Consider the following 22,033-nt stretch of genomic DNA (forward strand, 5'->3'; position numbering starts at 1 on the left):
TATTAATTCCAGATTTTACAGCATTTTAACTTTCTTGATGAGAAAAAATAAATTTATCAGTTATTAAACTATTTGGGATCCAACAGATGAAAGCACAATTCTAAAGAAGATATTTATCGATTTACTTATGATTTGCATATTTACATGTGTTAAGTCTGACACAATTCTTAATTATGTTCTTGATATGCATATATTTGCTTCTTAAATTTTAAATTTCCTTTATTTTACTTTGTTTATATTCTCAACTATAATTTCAGATTTTAAATGTTTTCCCATTATAATTTTTGGACCTCCAACTCTATTTTTACTGTAAATATAGTTCTGCATTTGTGAAGAGACTTTAGAAGTGAAAATGGAAATAGATACCTTCACAAATCTTAAAAAGACTTTTTCAGAGTCTGTAACAGTGTTACCATGTATACTTATCTCTTTCTTTTCATTGCCATGAATCATCACAAATGGCAGGCTCATTGTTGTGGCATGCTGAAATGATCGAGTGGGAACTGTGTCCAGCACTGAATTTAAAACAAAACAAAACAAAACAAAACAAAACCCTTCTCCAAACACACTGTCCTGTACTGTAATGCATTGGCCCAACTAGATTTTTTTTTTTTTGATGTTTTGGTGATTGCTCTTGTATTTGGTCTTGGAGAATTCAGAGCTATGAAATTCAGAGCTCAAATTTGAACACAATATTAAAATTATTGCAATCTATAGTGAATCTGTGCATGTTATCCAGAGTCGACTGCTTTTGAGATTGCATTCTGCACTTTCCTTTCACTTCAGGTATGTAATCAGGTTGTATAAGTGAAATGTTGTATTGTATGTTTACTGTAGTTGCTTAAAAGTCCCATTCTTTCCTGATTCTCAAGTGAGATTAAATTTGTTTTTCTTGTTAAAGGAAACAGCTTAGAACAAACCCATGTAAGGATCTTTATTTTCAATTATTTAACAGTTGGGAATGGAAAATGAAATACTATTATTTTCTCGAACAAAAGATAAATTTATGTAAATATGTCAGTTCCAAAGTTCAGATTATGGCAGCACAAAACCAACACGTGAAGGTTTTTGTCTAGCTTTATTACAATGGCATTCCCAGATAGAACTTGTGAATGACAGATGTTTCAGGCTTTAAAGGGAGCTAAAACATGTAATAGGCTTGATATATAAGGTTCAAAGCAAAGAGGGCATTAAATAAATTTTTAAAGAAAATAGGAAAAAGATAAAACTCAGTGCTACCTTGTCTTTTAATAACCGTCTTCCTCTTTCTAGAAGTTGTTGGATTTCCTCAATACTTGCTTAATTTCTGCATGACAAGGGTTTCTAAGTGGCCCATTTGCCGGAAGGTGGCGACATAAACCCTCATTGCTTAGAGCTGTCCCAGGTGCTGAACTCAGTTTCTGTGGTTAAGAGAGGCTAGGCGGCTGGAGAAAAGGGATTCCGCCAAGTTTCCCCCAGAGGTTTGCAGGCTCTGGTAAGAAGTGCAAAAGGCTATATAAAATGCCAGACTTCACTCAGAACACATATGCAAAATATTTCCATCTCTGAATTTACTAGCCACAAAGCTGTATTCCCATAGCTATGTTCCCATGGTGTCACTGAAACTGAAACTGTAGTAGTGATGGAAAAGTGTGTGTGTGTGTGTGTGTGTGTGTGTGTTTAGAATACATATCACATTGAGTTTTGTTCTTTATTTAGAGATGCATTTGTTTACCTCTCCTTGTCCCTTGTCCTTTGTCACGTCCTTTATAATTTCGTTCTCTCCCAGTTCCCCAAGGTTAGAAAAAAAAAAAGTCACAGGCAATATCCTCCTGAGGGAGTCAGGCTGGACTGTTAGATGATAAACGGAGGTAGTTTTTTGTTTGTTTGTTTGTTTGAGACAGAGTCTCGCTCTGTCGCCCAGGCTGGAGTGCAGTGGCACGAGAACGGATGTAGCTTTTTAAAAACGAAGACACACGCTGTCTTCTTCCATCGATTAGCAATAATTGAGAGACTGACCCAGGACTGTTCACCTTCCCATTCAGGTTCCCTGTGCTTCCTTTTCTCATCTCCTGTTGCTGAGAGAGATGCTGACACTGGGCTGCTGACACTATTTAAGAATTTGACTGATAATATGTGGCAATGAGTAGTTAGAATTGCCTCTTCTAAATACCCCCTCCCCAGTTTGGGTTGGAGGCGGAGTTTATTTGTTACAGCCTTGGTCTGACTGACAGGGATCCGGTGTGTGTTAAGTGAGTTCTGAGTCTCTTTTGACAGAAAGGGACTCGAATGCAAAGACGCAGAGCTAGAGGTATAGGAGGGCGGGGACCCAGAGAAAAGAGGCACTCCTCGGGGTTGGGGAAGTGTTAGGAGGGGAGGGTTAGAGTGGGAGGGAGGGAGCCTGGCTTTCGAAGCGACTCACAGGGGGATAAATAATGGGGAGTGAGGAGGAAGAGGCAGACTGAAAGGGAAGGCAAATGGGGAGAAGGGGGAAGAAAGAGGCTGAAGAGAGAGGAGGAGGGAGGAGGAGAGGGGGAGAAGGGAAAGGAAGGAAACTGGGAGAGGAGGGTCACTCAGTGACCGTGGAGGATGGGGCTTCTCGGCTCTAGATATTTCTGGGATTGGAGACTGTTTACTCGTGGGGAGACTCCAGCTCCGGCGGCCAGTTGGGAAGCGGCAAAGTAAAATGGACAGCGACAGACAGACGTTCCAGCCACCTCTCCGCCGCGGAGAGATCCCGGAGCTGCTTTCGGTCCAACTCCAGTTTCCCAGCTGGAGCCTCTGAACACGCTGGACTACAGGAGCCCAGGGAGAGCCTGAAAGCTGCTCCTCGGAGATACCTTCGCCGGAGCAGTAAGAACTTCCTGCTTGGGTCCCTGCATTCCCTTCTTCCGAAACTTCCTGGGAGACGGGGCTGAAGACCCCAGGGGAAGGGGCGAAGGGGATCTTCGCGTTGCTTTTTCTTCCGTCCGCTTTCCCGCGCGGGGCGCACAGGCATGGATGTGCTCAGCCTTGGTCAGAGCAACAACACCACATCATCCCCGGGTCCCTTTGAGACCAGCGGCAACGCTACTGGTATCTCCGACGTGACCTTCGGCTACCAAGTGATCACCTCTCTGCTGCTGGGCACGCTCATCTTCTGCGCGGTGCTAGGCAATGCGTGCGTGGTGGCTGCCATTGCCCTGGAGCGCTCCCTGCAGAACGTGGCCAATTATCTTATTGGCTCTTTGGCGGTCACCGACCTCATGGTGTCGGTGTTGGTGCTGCCCATGGCCGCGCTGTATCAGGTGCTAAACAAGTGGACTCTGGGCCAGGTCACCTGCGACCTGTTCATCGCCCTCGACGTGCTGTGCTGTACCTCATCCATCCTGCACCTGTGCGCCATCGCGCTGGACAGGTACTGGGCCATCACTGACCCCATCGACTACGTGAACAAGAGGACGCCCCGGCGCGCTGCTGCGCTCATCTCGCTCACTTGGCTTATTGGCTTCCTCATCTCCATCCCGCCCATGCTGGGCTGGCGCACCCCGGAAGACCGCTCGGACCCCGACGCATGCACCATTAGCAAGGACCACGGCTACACTATCTACTCCACCTTCGGCGCTTTCTACATCCCGCTGCTGCTCATGCTGGTTCTCTATGGGCGCATATTCCGAGCTGCGCGCTTCCGCATCCGCAAGACAGTGAAAAAGGTGGAGAAGACCGGAGCGGACACCCGCCGTGGAGCATCTCCGGTCCCGCAGCCCAAGAAGAGCGTGAATGGAGAGTCGGGGAGCAGGAACTGGAGGCTGAGCGTGGAGAGCAAGGCAGAGGGTGCTCTGTGCGCCAATGGCGCGGTGAGGCAAGGTGACGACGGCGCCGCCCTGGAGGTGATCGAGGTGCACCGAGTGGGCAACTCCAAAGAGCACTTGCCTCTGCCCAGCGAGGCTGGTGCTACCCCCTGTGCTCCCACCTCTTTCGAGAGGAAAAATGAGCGCAACGCCGAGGCGAAACGCAAGATGGCCCTGGCCCGAGAGAGGAAGACAGTGAAGACGCTGGGCATCATCATGGGTACTTTCATCCTCTGCTGGCTGCCCTTCTTCATCGTGGCTCTTGTTCTGCCTTTCTGTGAGAGCAGTTGCCACATGCCCACCCTGTTGGGTGCCATAATTAATTGGCTGGGCTACTCCAACTCTCTGCTTAACCCCGTCATTTACGCATACTTCAACAAGGACTTTCAAAACGCGTTTAAGAAGATCATTAAATGTAAGTTCTGCCGCCAGTGATGATGGAGGAGTAACCGGCCAGTGGGGGACTACAGGATCCGCCCCATTCAGTATGCTTTACCCAACCCTAGAGAGTCAACACCTAAGATAACTTGCTACTTCTCTTTCTCAGCTACTCTGCCCGCGGCTTGCGGACCTGGTCCCCTCCCCATTTCCCGCACCAGGGCAGGGCGCTTTGTGCAAAGGAGACACAGCGACGGGGCGTGAGAGACCAGGAAATTCAGAGAGTTTGTGAGAAGCGACATTGGCCCAGACTTTGCCCTTAACATCAGTTTTGATCTCAGCAATTGCCTCTTTTCTCCTCTGTCCCCTAAATCTTTGCGATGGATGTTTAATCCTTAGCTGTTCAAGGTAGAAAATCCAAAAAATAAAAAAAAAAATTAATAAACTGTACACACAGCCGCCGCGCCCACTAGGGGCTCCACCCGATCACCCATCTCCTAGAACTTGGACTTCAGGTTCGGGAATTTCCTCCATCTCTCTAGCCCTCTGGCCCTTGAAATATTCACTTTTTTCTCCCCGTTTTTATCCTTTCTTTTCTTTCATTGCTTCCTTCTCTGCCTTCGCCCGTCCTGATGCACCGTCCTAATCTGCTGGTCCGCAGAGGCGGAAGTCTGCTTTTCTCTGTGCCAGCGGTGCCCCCGGGATTCCCGTCTTGAGGTGAACTGTTGTGCAGTGCACAACCCCTGCTTCCTTTGTTTCCTTGGAATCAAAACGAGCGGCTACAAGGTATCTCTTAGAGTGGACTTGTAAGTACAGCCCGGGCCAGTGGGGAAGAGCGAGGAGGAGGAGAGTGTGCAGACCATTTTGTCTGTTCTTGCCTTGGTGTCAGCACTCACCAAAGAAACTGACAGTCGTACAGTGAAGAGAGCGGACTGCGGTTTGCACAGGTAGCTGGCTAGTCTGCAGGTCCTGGCATCGCCACTTACATACTGCGGGAGGCGCCCGCTGGCCGCTGTTTGCGCGCTGGGGACGCTCAGAGGCCTGGGATCTGCGCGCCTCGCCAGCCATCTGTGATGTGGCAGCGCGCTAGGCGCGCCGGGCTGCTGACTTAGCGGGTTTGGGATCCTCCGCCTACGCTCTGGGGCGCCCTGAAGCGCGGGTAGACACATTAGGTTTTTTTCCTTAGCTGTCGGCGCAAGGTCCTTCGAAACTCTTGGGATTGGAGAGATCAAGAAGGCTTTAAGGGGCGGTGTGGAGGGGCGGCAAAGAGGAAAGTTTCCCCAGGGCACGCGTGGCGGAAGCTACAGCTGGCTCCCCCAGTAAAACCTGAAAGGACAAATTTATCCTTACGATGTAGACTTTTTCCTCCTAATTCACGCTCTTGTCCTTTTTGGATCAGGGAATAATTCTGTTTAGCGCGTCCCAAAACTCACTGCATTTGTTCCACAGTACATCCAGAACACAAAGTTAGCAGAACTTTTTTTCCAAACAGAAATTCAGGACTTTCAGTGGAATGCCCAAATAGTCCATAGATTAGCACTACCTGTGACAGCAGGCGGATAGCTTAAATAGCAGGGCCCTAAAGGATTAGTTAGGAGGTGGCCTTCCTGGGGAGGCTAAGAATCTTTTATGGGAGGAGTATTTGCTTCCTGGCATGACCATTCTGCTGTGCCAACGGTCTACGGAAACCACTTTTTTGCCCTTTGAATTGTGCAGCGCCCCAGGCTTTCTCTCCGTCAGCTATTCTTTAAGCCTTGCCACTCCTGCCCAGAAACTGCTTAAAATCTTTGCTGTCCCAGAAAGGGAACTTATTTAGCTACCCTGTTTGGATGTAAATTTCCAGTTACACGACGGAGATCTAGAGGTTTGTCATTGTTTGACCTAGCCTGTAATTTTCTTATGAATAGTGGTTTTGTTTTCCAGAAATTGCACAAAGTAATTGATCCCTACTCCTCTTTCCCTTCAACTGTACCTTTCGAATGTTTGAATTTGCTGTTTTGAGAACCATGTTACATTTATAGATTGCAAAAATTGCCAGTGAAAAGATCACTTGTTTATAACTGCGAAGGTGAAAGGACAGCTCGGTCACTTAAAGCCATTTTATTGTTTGTTAGACTAAACAAAGCCTTCCTTTGCTGTCTCTTTCTGTATTCTAAACTGGAAGTAGATATCATATCCCAGCTAAATAGGGAAAGTTTTAGAACTTTGGGAATAGTTTGTCTATGTATGTATAATGCTGAGAAGAGTCTGCAGTGAAGAAGATAAGATAGATTTCTGCAGTACAACTGTTACTCATTTGAAAATTCAGTTTTGTTTTTGCTCACATAATCTCAGTAGAGCTATATCAGAAACCAAGTTTTTCTGCATGTTATACTAAATTTTTAGAACAAAATCCATATTTGAAATAATCCAAACCCCAAATTTGCTCATCTAAATTATGTCTTGGCCAGCAAGTATTACATTAAAAGTTTGGAGACTTCCATTTATTTGTGTCTTTTACAGAATTGTGTGACAGTCATTTTTTGGACGTTTGCTTTTTCTGCTTTGGAAGATTTATACAAGAATGGAGAATGAATATCCAACTGGAGCACAATTGTCAAGGCAATAGAGAATTTAGAGAAATAAAATAGCTGCATATCTCTAAAGAGTGCCTGATGCTTTCTTTCTCTTTAAAATATTTGTTCGAAGGTAAAGTACTGATGCATCAAAATTGGCCTTCACGTTTCCTTGTGACAATAAAATAATAATGGTAATGCTACAATAAACTGGTTTCAGTAACACATGCATCTTTATTTCAATCAAAATCTGTATCTATTTGTATTTATTTGCATAATTTAAAATTAAAATTAAAATACATTTATTAAAAGGAGACCTTTCTGTACAGGTCAGGGATCTGACAGAGAAATAAGTGTAGTTTTCAACAGTAAAACTGATTCTAGATGGGTGATTTCTTTTTAACAAATTCTGTCTCTGTAAAAAGAAATTCACATATCATTTAGGCATAAAGCTGTGCATTTTCCATGACTGGCACCTTCAGGTAACATATAAATTTCTGTCTAATTAACATGGACAGAACGGAACATATATGGAGGGGAACTGTGGTCTTTGGGGAAAACAACAAGGTCCAACCTGCTTTTTTAAAACAGTGGATGGTGCTAAAATCCTTCCTCTGTCTTTCCTGCAACATTCAGCTGGAAGAAAATGACCTCCCCTGCATTCAAAAGGAACAACTGTTTTGGAGTTTGTCACTCAATTAAAAGTAGAGGGGTATTTTATTTTCTGGCTGGGTCTTCTTCCATAGTAGGCTTTTGTATATAAGGTGCATTACTATGTTAAAATTAATTATCATGCTCTATTCTTTCCCTACTAGAGTGGTCAGGAACACCTGTTGTTGCTATTGTTATATTTATTCATTCTGTTGCTTTCTGGTGTCAGAATGATGACTGCAGGGCAAAGTGACCATGGGTAAACCCCAAGAGTAAGCAAAGGTCAGGGTCATTATTGCCAGGGCAGAGAGCACTCTGAAGCTCATGAAGCTTGGTTCAGGTGATGTATATCCATACACATATGATCCCAATAGTGAAAAATAGAATCAGGTGGCTGTCATCTGTAAACCAACACTTTTTGAGGCCTAGAGGAGGCAGGAAGATGGCTTGAGGCCAGGAGTTCAGGGTTATGGTGACCTATGATCACGCCATGGCACTCTAGCTTGGGTGACAGAGTGAGACTCTATCTCCAAAAAAGAAAAAAAAAAGTAAAATTAGAAGAATTGATGGAATAAGGAATATCTGAAGTTTGTCATTTGAAAAATGTTATATTTATATAACATAATTATATAATTTATCCCTGACATTGAGTAAAATGCTAAATTGGACATATGTGTCATTTGGATTTTGAATATTACTGTTGTCGACGCTTGCTCCCTCCTCTGGCATCTCTTCCTCCCGGGACAATGGCTTTCTGTTTTCTATAGGCCTTCTTGTGAGCTCTGTCAACACCTCAACTAAGAGAGGGAATTATTGGTTATCAGTCACTTCCAATGTGACTATGAAGCCCCACTAACCCATTTTCAGTGATTATGTATCAGCTACTGCTTAATAATATTGAAATATAAAACTATGAATTAATACAGGATGCTGTTGTCACCTTGAAGTTTTCAACCATTCTGAACCTATAAGAATACACTACTAAGGCCAAATAACTACTCATGGCAGGGTCAGAGTGTCATATAAACAGGATGAATCACAGTAGTTTGGCTCTATAAGAATTCAGAGGACAAAACTCACTGTGGGCTGGTAGTGGGAAGGGAAGAGTAGGTAGAGAAAACTGTATAGAGTATGTAGGACTGAGCTCTGGACTGATGGCAGGTGGTATGAAAGGCCTTAAGAGGTGACAGAAAACAACCTAATACCTTCTTCCTGGCAAGTGGGGGCCTAGTATGAAATTTCTGTCTGATGGCTGGATGTCAATTAAATAACTGGGTTGATTATGCAAATGGTGATCCTTTAGAAAGATACAGACTCAAAACCTCCCAAGTGCTGTGTTAACCTGAAAGGGTCTGGGAAGACAGAGGAAAATATGGGTCTAAAGCCCAAGGAATGGGGGTCTGGGGTAACTAGATGAGAAGAAGAATGTTTTGAGCAGAGTAAGGAGGACAGCATAAGAATGAAGAGAGAATCATTAACCATTAAAGGGTTGCAACAAGGTGGCCAGGGGGTGGTACAAGGCAAAATGTACTGCAGCATTCAGCTGGAAGAAACATACTTATGTAATGTTTGTGATTTTGCCAAGTGGTTTTGACACATAATGTGCCATTTAAATATGAAGTAGCAGATCCTGTTAGAAATGCCAATTAGAACATTTTAGCTAAAGCAGAAGGTTCACAGAGTAGTGGTAAGTACAGACAAAGGAGCTAGAGATTGTCTATGGCAGTACTTATGCGAAGTTAAAAAGCTGGAACTATAGTTTTAGTCAGTGGAGACCACTAATAACAAAAGCAGATGTGTTCTCTTTGCAGTGATTTCAATGAGGTAGGTGTGAAGCAATAAAGACCTGAATGTGAGAAGCTGGCAGAAGGAATGGAAAACAAATAAGACGATGAAAAATACATAAAAGAAGGAACTGGCAGGACTTGGTGTCTGGATGTGAAGAGAGAGAGAGTAGAAGATGCTGTTGAGGTTTTGAGCTAGGGAGATTTGGGCAAATGACAGAAAAGGAAAGTCAGGGATTGCTTTTACTGTGGGTCTTTCTTTTTGGAGCTTCATCTGTTAATGTGAAAAGGCTTTGTCCTCTACTAAAAGAATTCCCAACCCAGATGGCAGGGGCCTGCTGGAAAAGGTATTAATACATATCACAGCATTAGAACAATCTGCAATTTGGATGCGTATATGAGGAATACTACTACATAAATTAATGATTGGATTAATTCCCTGATTAATATTAATTTCTTTTTTAGTAGGAGATGTAAATTGTTTTTTGGAGAGGGAACAATCCTAAAAGACAACAGCCTTTCATGAAGAGCAACCCAAAAATACTGTGTTAAGTAGTGTATTCAGAATGGTACATGAAGCCTAAAGGTTGTAACTTTCCAGTTCAGTAAATGCAGAGCAGAACAAATCTGTTTTGCTCTTTGAGTTCACTTATTAAGATCCATAAAAGACCTATTTGATCCTTATATTACTAGAAAACCTAGATCCATTAGTAATTTAGTCTGTTCAGGCTGCTATAACAAAATACCATAAATTGAGTAGTTTACAGACAACAGAAATTTATTTCTGATAGTAATAGAGGCTGGGAAGTCCAATATTAAGGCCCCAGCAGGTTTGCTGTCTGGTGAGGGACTGCTAACTGGGTCATAGATGGCTCTCTTTTCTCTGTAACCTCACATGGCAAGAGGGACGCAGGACCTCTCTGAAGCCTCTTTTATGAGAACATGAATCTCATTCATGAAGGCTCTTTCCTCATGACCTAATCACCTCCCAAATACTGCACCTACTAATACTATTGCATTGGCGATTAGGTTTTAATATGTGCATTTTAGGGGGACACAAACTTTCAAACCATAGCAGTGAGGCGAACATAACCAGTGAATTTCTTTTATATTTCAATCTATTTTGCTTATGTGGCAATGGCAAGAATAGGGAAATGAGTAGAATCCACTGACATTTCCATATCTGACCACACCCCAGGCATCATAATGCTAACTGTCTATAACCTTGTGCAATAGCCCAGCCTTTCAGGAAGTTTTCCAGGCCACCAATTCAAGGAGCTGTTTTGTATTAGAAAGTGTTTGTTCTGTTGTGTCTAAGCTAGTTTCATCTTTGAAGAAATGAAAGGGAAAAAGCTGGCTGGGGGAAGAAGGGAGAGGAAAAGGCAGGGGAGATAATGGGACATACTTATCCTGTTATATTGCTGTGGAGATTGATGAGAAAGTGTTTTGAAACTCCTCCAAGATTCTTGGAGAGGAAGCATCCTATGAAATACAGTGTGCTTCATAGTCTCTGGGAACAATTAGTCTGACTTTGCAAAAACTAAAGAAATTAGAAATCAAATGATGAAAGCTGATTTTAACTTTAAGAGAATAGTTGATACAGGACTTCAATTGCAAATATTCACCAAAAATATAGCTTATTATAAGCATCTATTGTATTTTAAGTATTTACTGCAGAGAAGGAGCAATTTATGGGAGAGGCTCTGGCTCAGGAGTAATGGGCATAAAATTCATTTGTTCATTCAACTAAGATTTCTGGAGTACTGATGGACCAGGGACTATTTTACATACTGAGGATACAGTAGTGAAAAAACTTGGTAAACTCTTTTGGCAGATTGTTTGCAAAAATGGCCACCATTATTTTTCTCTGTGTTCACCTCTTTTGCAATGTAATTGAAAATTGCTAAGAGAATAGATTTTAAGTGTTCCCAACACACAAAAAAATGATAAGTATGTGAAGTAATGAATATGTTTTAAAAAGATATGGAGGCTATTTTCTTATACCTTGAATCTAAGCTAGCCTTATGCCTTGCTTTAATGAATACAATGGGGCAGCATTGCTGTGGTACCAGTTCTGATCATGGAACTCAAGAGGGTCCGTCCTCTTCCACTTGCTTCCTTGTCACCCTGCCCAACTGTTATGTGAACAGTCCTGTGCTCACTTGCTGGAGATGAAGAGACCAGATGGAGCAGAGTTATCCCAGCTGGAGTCATCCCAGCTGAGGCCATTCTGGATCAGCTAGAGCCTGATTGACTTGGCAGCTGACTGCAGACATAAGAGTGAGGGCAGCCTAGACCAGAAGAACCTCTCAGCTTCATTCAGCCTAAATTATCAAAGCACAGACTTTTGAACTAAATGAATGATTGTTACTTTAAGGCACTAAAGTTTTAGATAATTTATTATACTGGAAAAACTAACTAATATAGTCTCAGATCTTAAGGAATTTACAGTAGAGAGAACAGAGAAAAGAGGCAACAATAACAAAATCATATACATATGTAGTACATAAGATGGCAATCTGGAAAATAAAACAAGCTAAAGTAAGATGTATAGGGAATGCTAAGGTGAAGGGGAAGAATGTTGCTTTTTTTTTTTTTTTTTGGTGTTTAGGTGACAGCTCAGTGATAAAGTGACATTTGGATAGTGGCCTCGAAAGACTTATCAGAGGTTTGTGTTTGGAGATTGGTTAAAATGAGGCCTCAGATAAAGACATCTTGAGAAATCGTAGGCAATTTACTGTGAAACTACAAAGGATGTATTTCCAACAAAGGAAATGCCAGGAAATTGCAGATTTGGAAATTTGTGCACTCAAATTCTAGGGCCTTCCTACTTCCTATCTGGAGACCTATTAGGTTGAAGGTATTAATATTCAACTTGTTCAGGATAAGACTCAGCCAGCTAATGGGAAACCCCAAGTGGGATCTTCCAAATCATAGGTATTGCTATGACCCTGAAACTCTGGGATATACTATACATCGGGGTCCCCAACCCCCAGGCCATGGTTGTGTACCCATCCATGGCCTGCTAGGAACCGGGCTTCATTGAATGTTAGATGTCATTCCTGATTTTTTAATTATGAAACAGAAGATAAATGTATTAGTCTGTTCTCATGCTGCTAATAAAGACATACTGGAGACTGGGTAATTTATAAAGGAAGAAGTTTAATTGATTCTCAGTTCAGCATGGTTGGGGAGGCCTCAGGAAACTTACAATCAGGTGGAAGGGGGAGCAAACATCTTTTTTCATATGGTGGCAATAAAGAGAAGTACAGAGCGAAGTAGAGGGAAAATTCCCTTATAAAACCATCAAATCTTGTGAGAACTCACTCAGTCTCACGAGAATAGCATGGGGGAAAATATCCCTATGATTCAATTACCCCCCACCAGGTCTCTGCCATAACACATGGGGATTATGGGAACTACTAATCAAGATGAGATTTGGGTGGAGACACAGCCAAACCAGTTCAACACAGTTAAGCAAGAATGCCTCAGGGAGAAATAAGAGGACATTTATAAACTAGCATTGTCCACATGATAAAACTTTAATTTTAAGGGAATTAAAATAACACATGAAAATGAGGAATGGACTTGATAAGTGGTAAAATACTAAAAAATGCTAAAAAATGTAGCATCCATTCACCTTCCTCTCTTCTTGTCTTTGCTTTACCTTTCACTGGTATGTCTCTCTCTCTCTCTCTGTCTCTCTGTCTCTCTCTTTCAGTCAAATGTGTGTGCATACCCACTGACACCCACTAATCTATGACTCTCGTGTGTGTGGGAGAGCTTATCAATGCTTTCAGTTCATTGATTTCAGTTTGTAATGGTTTTCACAGTGGACCACTCTGTTTACCACTCTTAGGCCTTACCAGAGGAACCAGATGGCTGGTATACTTGAGTTGCCAAAACAGAAGCAATAAAACTCATAAAATATGGAGAAAAGATAAATTTTTTATTGTATTTCAATCCTGACAGTGTGATTAAATAATGAGAACTTCAAAAGATGACTGTGAAATTCACAAATTATCGAGAGTCTGGGCCGTTGTTCTCATCCTTTATTGTTAAATAATTAAGCCTTGATCATTTCAAACACACACACTTGATTGGCGTCATTTGATGGCATTACAATTTTTGCTTTAACAAATTAGAAAGATATTAATGTTAAATTGGCTTTATCTGTTTCTTATCTTGCATTTATGTTTTGATGATACAGTATCCGATCATATTTGTTTATTCAATTGGTGTGAATTTTTAATAATGTGTTCTCACCATGTTGGTTTTCTGATGTGTAACTTCATGATGCTTGGTTTTAATATGACTCTTACCCATTTAATTATATTTTAATAACATCTAATGTGCTAATAGTGGGATTTATAATTTTATTTCTGATTTTTCACGAACATTTACATATATATATATACAATATAACATTATTTTATGTATTTATGTGTATCTTTATAAAATTTGATGCACTCTTGGCAAAATAGTTTTTATGTTCACATGTATAAAATAAGTGCTATATCAGTGGTTCTCAAATAAGGATGATTTTGTACCTCCCCCCAAGGGATATTGGCAATGTCTGAAATCATTTTTCATCATCACAGTTGGACGGATGCTACTGGCATCCAGTGGGTAGATGCCAGAGATGTCATTCAACATCTTCAATGCACAGGACAACCCCCACAACAAATCTGACCCAAAATATCAGCATTGAGGTTAAAAAATCCTCTAGATAAATTGCCTTCTTATGTTTTAGAATGAAAATTTTTTGATGTACTTTTATGGCTAGCAAAGAAATAATGCATGCATTTAGGAAGACTCCAAAAACAAAAATTGCTATAAATTCCATTTTGTTTTTGTAATGTTTGTTAACTTCTCCAAGGGCTTTCACACACAGAATTTAACATACTTCTTATATTATTTCTGTGATATAGATATGGCAGATTTTCCAAACAAATATGGTTTTTTTTAAAGCAGATGCAAAATAGATAAAGAATTTAAGTGATTATCCTAAGGTTACATGGTTGATTACAGATCACGGTTCCTCGTCTGATGGTAAAAGCAGAAAAGGCTGACTTTTATGTTGCTGGGAGAAAAACAAGATGATAATGCCAGTGTTAAAAAAGTCTTGCTCCATCTTTTCTCTTTGCTTTCTGCCTCCTCAGTAATATAAAAAATCCCAGGGGAATAATTTCACCTTTGTATTAATAAACAATGAATAATCTCATATCATCATTTCAATTAAAGCATATTTCTTTATTGATGTAGAATTAAATTTGCTTATGTTAACTTGAAATTTACATCTAGCATTAATCACAATATGGAAAGAAATTAAATCTTGAATTGGTCATATAAATTCTGCTAATGAAATTGTGAAACCGAAACATGTCAAGCAATGTAGAGTTTCCATGTTCTTCCTCAGCAAGTTCTAAGTCGTGCTTCCTCTTATAGCTGTTCAATGGTAAATGAGTTTATGAGAGAATGCCAATAACCCTGATTGAGATTTAAATTAGAAATGGGACAAATATTAGTACTTAGTTACTGTGAGTGTTAATCTTGGTGTCAGTGATTTCCAGAATAGGTAACTTAGAGGAGAAATTTGCTGGTATTTCCATCCCCAAATTTCTTTCTACTATGCTCCTATTGTGGCCAGGAACTAAGATCCTTAAACTCTAACTTAGAGACTGTTAATATTATGAAATAATTTATTCTGTTTTAATGGTTGAGGTAATTTAATAAAGTGATAGTTTAGGCTATCTTTGTATGAATAAATTCATTTAAATGTCTTCAAACAACTTGTACAAACCTTTGAAAGTGAATGCGTAAGGACAAGTTACAGAGCCATCCATCCTACCTTAACGTTTTCCTCATCTGTCAATCAAGGGTTTTCTGAAATGTAGTGTCCAAGGATTATAGTTTAGATTTTTTTCTCAATATACTTACTGAGTTCCTGATAACTGCCTAGCACTGGGAGTATACCAAAGAGGGATAGTGGCTTCATACATGTTTTCTGCAGTTAAACCTTCTATTAGGTAGTTAGTGGATAGTGGTAAATTCTGGAGTAACCCTGGGAGATGAAGATGGCACAGCAGAAGAGTGAGAGGACTATCATTTATCAGTAACCAAATATAAAGAAGAGAGTCTTAGGAATTTACAGCTTAGTGGTAGGTGGGCAGAAGGCTGAGAAAATGATCAGGGGGTGAAATGATCCCAAAGCAGTATTTCAAAGCTTTTTATTTAGTTGAATGCCTAGGAAGTGAGTTGTGATCAAAACTCTCACATTACCTACTGAAGTAGTGTGCTGAAAATGGAGGAATTATTTGTAAATACTTATATTCCTTTTTTTAAATTGCATTTTAGGTTTGGGGGTACAAGTGAAGAACATGCAAGATTGTTGCATAGGTACACACATGACAGTGTGATTTGCTGCCTTCCTCCCCATCACCTATATCCGGCATTTCTCCCCGTGCTATCTCTCCCCAACTCCCCCCTGCCGCTGTCCCTCCCCTACTTCCACCTGACAGACCCCAGTGTGTGATGCTCTCCTCCCTGTGTCCATGTGTTCTCATTGTTCAACACCCACCTATGGGTGAGAACATGTGGTGTTTGATTCTCTGTTCCTGTGTCAGTAAATACTTATATTCTAACAATTGTTCTCAATCCTGGTTGCACATTTCAATTACCAGGGAAGCCTTTAAAAATATGGAAGACTGTATCCCCACCTGATTCATTGAGTGTAGAGTCTAAGAAATCGTTGTTAACAAAGCAAACAAAGAAAACTCCATGAGTGATTCTAAAATATGGAAGACTAGGGATCTAAAGGGCTTAGAATATATCTGATGGCATCTCATTAACCTTATCATAGGAAAATGTAGTATATGCTTGATAGTAATAACTATATGGGTCTGAGACCATACAACAGAGAGATATGACATTTGGGCTGTAGTGTACTCTGTGGGAAAGAATAAGAAAAAGTCAATTAAACTTTACTCTTGGTCTCCTACTTATCCCAGGGAGCCCTATGGGACCTAGTGATTAAGAAATACATACAGTGTTAACAATAAAGAGCCATTCTCCTTGTTCCCTAATTTACTGCATCACCTATAGGAAATACTCTTGACTAAGATTTTTGAGGCAACAAGTTAGAACTCATAATAAATAGAAACTAACTGCAAATGGACTTAAAAGGCAATGGTAGATGCTGTCCTCAGGCAACCAGAACAATGTCCTATCAATGACAGAACATTCACTGTTCAGGAAGGATACACACACATACACACACACACACACACACACACACACACACACACACACACAGAGAGAGAGAGAGAGAGAGAGAGAGAGAGAGAAAGAGAGAGAGAGAGAACAGAGGTTACATTTATAGCAAGGTAAAAAAAAGTTTTAAAATCTGAGTTTATAAGGGATAAACTACAATCCTGGGAATATGAAATAAAGAGGGTGATTGATCTATGTAATAACTAAAGAACACAAAGGAAATATTCACAAGTAGCTGAAAGATAAGCCAGTCATTATTTTGGCAAGTTCAATTTTGATCTCTTTCTGTCCTAAATCTTTGGTAAATATATCTTTAATCACTGAGCTAACATAAGTGAGACAATTTATTTAATCTGCCATCATTTTAATAGGAATATACTTAGATATGTGAACTATTTGACAAAGCTGTATTTTTTGAAAAAGCTTGAAGACTAGTTTTAAAGGAGATAGAAGGTTAGACCAAGAACCGTATCATGATGAAGTTAACTTTGTTGAAGTATAACTGCCCTTGCTGTCTTATCCACATGAATACATTTGCTGTTAAGTTTTTATAGATTGTTTCTATCTTGCCTAAATTCTAACTTGTTAAAATTAAAATGGAAAACCTTAAAACTGTATAAGAATTTTCTAGTCTCCAATGGCCATTTGAGTTCCTGCATTTAATTCTAACCTTTCAAAATTGCTAAGAAATAGGAAAATTGAAGAAAATAAAAGACTGGCAAAGATTATTATTTCAGCAGTGGAAGTGGAATGAAGGGGATTAGCCTGCTACAACTTAGTGTAGTCAGAATTTTTGTTTGTTTATTTACTATTCTAATAAGTGAAGTTGCATCTTATTGTGGTTTTAGTTTGCATTTTCCTGATGATTAATGATGTGAAGCACCTTTTCACAATTGGTGTCAAAATTTATCATGTTTTTTCCTGCTTCTATTGAGATGCTCATGTAGCTTTTCCTTTTTAGTCTAATAATATACCTAATTAAGTTACTTGATTTTTCAAATATTGAAACAGTTTTGTATTCCTGGGATAAATTCCACTTGGTCATTGAGTTGTTCTTTTTATACATTTCTTGATTCAAGTTTTTACTATTTTTATTGAGGATTTTGCACTTAGGATTATGAAAGATGTAGGTCTATAGTTTTCATTTTTACTCTCTTTGTCTGGTTTTGGTATCAGGATAATACTAACTTCATAAAATAAGTTGAAAAGTCTCCTTTAAAATATTTTCTGGAAGAGATTGTATAGAATTTGTATTAATATTTTTATTATACTTAAACATTTGTAGGAATTCACCAGGAACATCATAGGGCCTGCGTTTTTCTTTGTTAAAAGGTTTAAACTATGACTCCAATTTATTTAATGGCTACTGACTTATTCAGGTTACCTATTATTTTATTTTATTTTTTTTGGCAGATTGTGTCTTTCAACAAATTGGTTACTTTCAACTAGGTTGCTTCATTTGTGGTAACAGTGTTCACAGTTTTTCATTATTTCTCTTTTTTTTTGAGACAGAGTCTTGCTCTATTGCCAGGTGTCAGGCTGGAGTGCAGTGGTGCGATCTCGGCTCACTGCAACCTCCGCTCCTGGGTTCAAGCAATTCTCCTGCCTCAGCCTCCTGAGTAGCTGTGACTACAGGCACGCACCACCATGCCCAGCTAATTTTTGTATTTTTTTTTAATAGAGACGGGTTTCACCATGTTGTTCAGGATGGTCTCAATCTCCTGACCTCGTGATCCACCCGTCTCAGTCTCCCAAAGTGCTGGGATTACACATTATTTCTCTTTATAATGCCTGTGGGGTCGGGACTGAGGTCCCCTGTTTCATTTCTAATATTAGCAATTTGTTTCTTCTTTTCCTTTATCAATCTTGTTAGAGGTATACCAATTTTATGGATCTTTTTAATGAATTAGTTCTGTTTTAATTGATTTTCCCTATAGATTTGTGTTTTTAATTTCATTAACTTCTGTTCTTTATTGTTTCCTTCTTTCTGCTTGATTTGTGTTATTTGCTCTTATTTTTCTAGTTTCTTTTTTTAATTATTATTATTTTTTTTATTTTCAAACTGAATTTTTTTTTCTCCCCATTTATTTATTTTATTGCATTTTAGGTTTTGGGGTACATGTGAACAACATGCAAGATTGTTGCATAGGTACACACGTGGCAGTGTTATTTGCTGCCTTCCTCCCCATCACCTACATCTGGCATCTCTCCCCTTGCTATCTCTCCCCAGCTCCCCACCCCCCACCGTCCCTCCCCTATTTCCCACCAACTGACCCCAGTGTGTAGTGCTCCCCTCCCTGTGTCCATGTGTTCTCATTGTTCAACACCCGCCTATGAGTGAGAACATGCGGTGTTTGATCTTCTGCTCTTCTGTCAGTTTGCTGAGAATGATGGTTTCCAGGTTCATCCATGTCCCTACAAAGGACCCACACTCATCGTTTTTGATGGCTGCATAATATTCCATGGTGTATATGTGCCACATTTTCCCTATCCAGTCTATCATCGATGGGCATTTGGGTTGGTTCCAGGTCTTTGCTATTGTAAACAGTGCTGCAATGAACATTCGTGTGCACGTGTCCTTCTAGTAGAACGATTTGTAATCCTTTGGATATATACCCAGTAATGGGATTGCTGGGTCAAATGGAATTTCTATTTCTAGGTCCTTGAGGAATCGCCACACTGTCTTCCACAATGGTTGCACTAATGTACACTCCCACCAACAGTGTAAAAGTGTTCCTATTTCTCCACATCCTCTCCAGTATCTGTTGTCTCCAGTTTTTTTAATGATCGTCATTCTAACTGGTGTGAGATGGTATCTCAATGTTGTTTTGATTTGCATTTCTCTGATGACCAGTGATGATGAGCATTTTTTCATATGTTTGTTGGCCTCATGTATGTCTTCTTTTGTAAAGTATCTGTTCATATCCTTTGCCCACTTTTGAATGGGCTTGTTAGTTTTTTTCTTGTAAATCTGTTTTAGTTCTTTGTAAATTCTGGATATCAGCCCTTTGTCGGATGAGTAAACTGCAAAATTTTTTTCCCATCCTGTTGGTTGCCGATTCACTCTAATGACTGTTTCTTTTGCTGTGCAGAAGCTGTGGAGTTTGATTAGGTCCCATTTGTCTATTTTGGCTTTTGTTGTCAATGCTTTTGGTGTTTTGGTCATGAAGTCCTTGCCTACACCTATGTCCTGAATGGTTTTGCCTAGATTTTCTTCTAAGGTTTTTATGGTGTTAGGTCTTATGTTTAAGCCTTTAATCCATCTGGAGTTAATTTTAGTGTAAGGTGTCAGGAAGGGGTCCAGTTTCTGCTTTCTGCACATGGCTAGCCAGTTTCCCCAAAACCGTTTATTGAACAGGGAATGCTTTCTCCATTGCTTGTTTTTGTCTGGTTTGTCAAAGATCAGATGGTTGTAGATATGTTGTGTTGCCTCCGAAACCTCTGTTCTGTTCCATTGGTCTATGTCTCTGTTTTGGTACTAGTACCATGCTGTTTTGATTACTGTAGCCTTGTCATATAGTTTGAAGTCCGGTAGTGTGATGCCTCCAGCTTTGTTCTTTTTGCTTAGAATTGACTTGGCTATGCGGGCTCTCTTTTGGTTCCATATGAAGTTTAAGGTTCTTTTTTCCAGTTCTGTGAAGAAGGTCATTGGTAGCTTGATGGGGATAGCATTGAATCTGTAAATTACTTTGGGCAGTATGGCCATTTTCACAATATTGATTCTTCCTAACCATGAACATGGAATGTTTCTCCATCTGTTTGTGTCCTCTCTTATTTCGTTGAGCAGTGGCTTGTAGTTCCCCTTGAAGAGGTTCTTTACGTTCCTTGTTAGTTGTATTCCTAGGTATTTTATTGTCTTTGTGGCAATCGTGAATGGAAGTTTGTTCTTGATTTGGCTCTCTTTAAGTCTGTTATTGGTGTATAGGAATGCATGTGATTTTTGCACATTGATTTTGTATCCTGAGACTTTGCTGAAGTTGCTTATCAGTTTAAGGAGATTTTGGGCTGAGACGATGCGGTCTTCTAGATATAAAATCATGTCGTCTGCAAATAGAGACAATTTGACTTCCTACCTTCCTATTTGAATACCCTTTATTTCTTTTTCTTTCCTGATTGCTCTGGCTAGAACTTCTAGTACTATATTGAATAGGAGTGGTGAGAGAGGGCATCCTTGTCTAGTGCCACATTTCAAGGGGAATGCTTCCAGTTTTTGCCCATTCAGTATGATATTGGCTGTTGGATCGTCATAAATAGCTTTTATTATTTTGAGATACGTTCCGTCAATACCTAGCTTATTGAGGGTTTTTAGCATAAAGGGCTGTTGAATTTTGTCAAAGGCCTTCTCTGCATCAATTGAGATAATCATGTGGTTTTTGTCTTTGGTTCTGCTTATATGGTGAATTACGTTTATAGACTTGCGTATGTTGAACCAGCCTTGCATCCCCAGGATGAAGCCTACGTGATCATGATGGATAAGCTTTTTGATGTGCTGTTGCAATCGGCTTGTCAGTATTTTATTGAAGATTTTTCCATCTATGTTCATCATGGATATTGGCCTGAAGTTTTCTTTTCTTGTTGAGTCTCTGCCGGGTTTTGGAATCAGGATGATGTTGGTGTCATAAAATGATTTGGGAAGAATTCCCTCTTTTTGTATTGTTTGGAATAGTTTCAGAAGAAATGGTACCAGCTCCTCTTTGTATGTGTGGTAGAATTCGGCTGTGAGCCCGTCTGGACCTGGACTTTGTTTGGGTGGTAAGCTCTTAATTGTTGCCTCAACTTCCGACCTTGTTATGGGTCTGTTCAGGGTTTCAGCGTCTTCCTGGTTTAGGCTTGGGAGGTGGCAAGTGTCCAGGAATTTATCCATTTCTTCCAGGTTTACTAGTTTATGTGCATAGAGTTTTTTGTAATAATCTCTGATGATGGTTTGAATTTCTGTGGAATCTGTGGTGATATCCCCTTTATCGTTTTTTATTGCATCAATTTGGTTATTCTCTCTTTTCTTTTTTATTAATCTGGCTTGTGGTCTATTTTGTTGATCTTTTCAAAAAACCAGCTCCTGGATTTATTGATTTTTTTGAAGGGTTTTTTGTGTCTCTATCTCCTTCAGTTCTGCTCTGATCTTAGGTATTTCTTGTCTTCTGCTAGATTTTGAGTCTTTTTTTGATCTAGCTCCCCTAGCTCTTTCAGTTTTGATGATAGGGTGTCAATTTTTGATCTCCCCTTGCTTCTCATGTGGGCACTTATTGCTATATATTTTCCTCTAGAGACTGCTTTAAATGTGTCCCAGACATTCTGGTATGTTGTGTCTTCATTCTCGTTGGTTTCGAAGAACATCTTTGTTTCTGTCTTCATTTCATTGTTTATCCAGTCAACATTCAAGAGCAAGTTGTTCAGTTTCCATGAAGCTGTGCGGTTCTGGGTTAGTTTTTGAATTCTGAGTTCTAACTTGATTGCACTGTGGTCTGAGAGACTGTTTGCTAGGATTTCCGTTCTTTTGCATTTGCTGAGGAGTGATTTACTCCCAGGTATGTGGTCAATTTTAGAGTAGGTGTGATGTGGTGCTGAGAAGAATGTATATTCTGTG

At 40.1% G+C, this 22,033-nt stretch overlaps 1 protein-coding gene and 1 pseudogene across 2 annotated transcripts; both read left to right on the forward strand.

The window, feature by feature from the left end:
• Positions 1-2,141: 2,141 nt before the first annotated feature.
• On the forward strand, positions 2,142-6,834 carry HTR1A (5-hydroxytryptamine receptor 1A). Its single transcript, XM_032279884.1, has one exon. It carries the CDS (start codon positions 2,976-2,978, stop codon positions 4,242-4,244), a length of 1,269 nt encoding a protein of 422 aa, XP_032135775.1. The 5' UTR covers positions 2,142-2,975; the 3' UTR covers positions 4,245-6,834.
• On the forward strand, positions 4,834-7,141 carry LOC116557916 (annotated as a pseudogene). The gene has a single exon (XR_004271762.1). The product of XR_004271762.1 is annotated as an uncharacterized LOC116557916 (transcript).
• Positions 7,142-22,033: the final 14,892 nt, after the last annotated feature.

Source organism: Sapajus apella, unplaced genomic scaffold (genome assembly GCF_009761245.1).
Source record: "Sapajus apella isolate SASKATOON/1434 unplaced genomic scaffold, GSC_monkey_1.0 scaffold1, whole genome shotgun sequence".
In the NCBI taxonomy this organism is placed as follows: Eukaryota; Metazoa; Chordata; class Mammalia; order Primates; family Cebidae; genus Sapajus; species Sapajus apella.

Excerpts from the sequence above, each read along its gene's own strand:
- HTR1A (XM_032279884.1), top strand. The coding sequence starts at position 2,976 with ATGGATGTGCTCAGCCTTGGTCAGAGCAACAACACCACATCATCCCCG.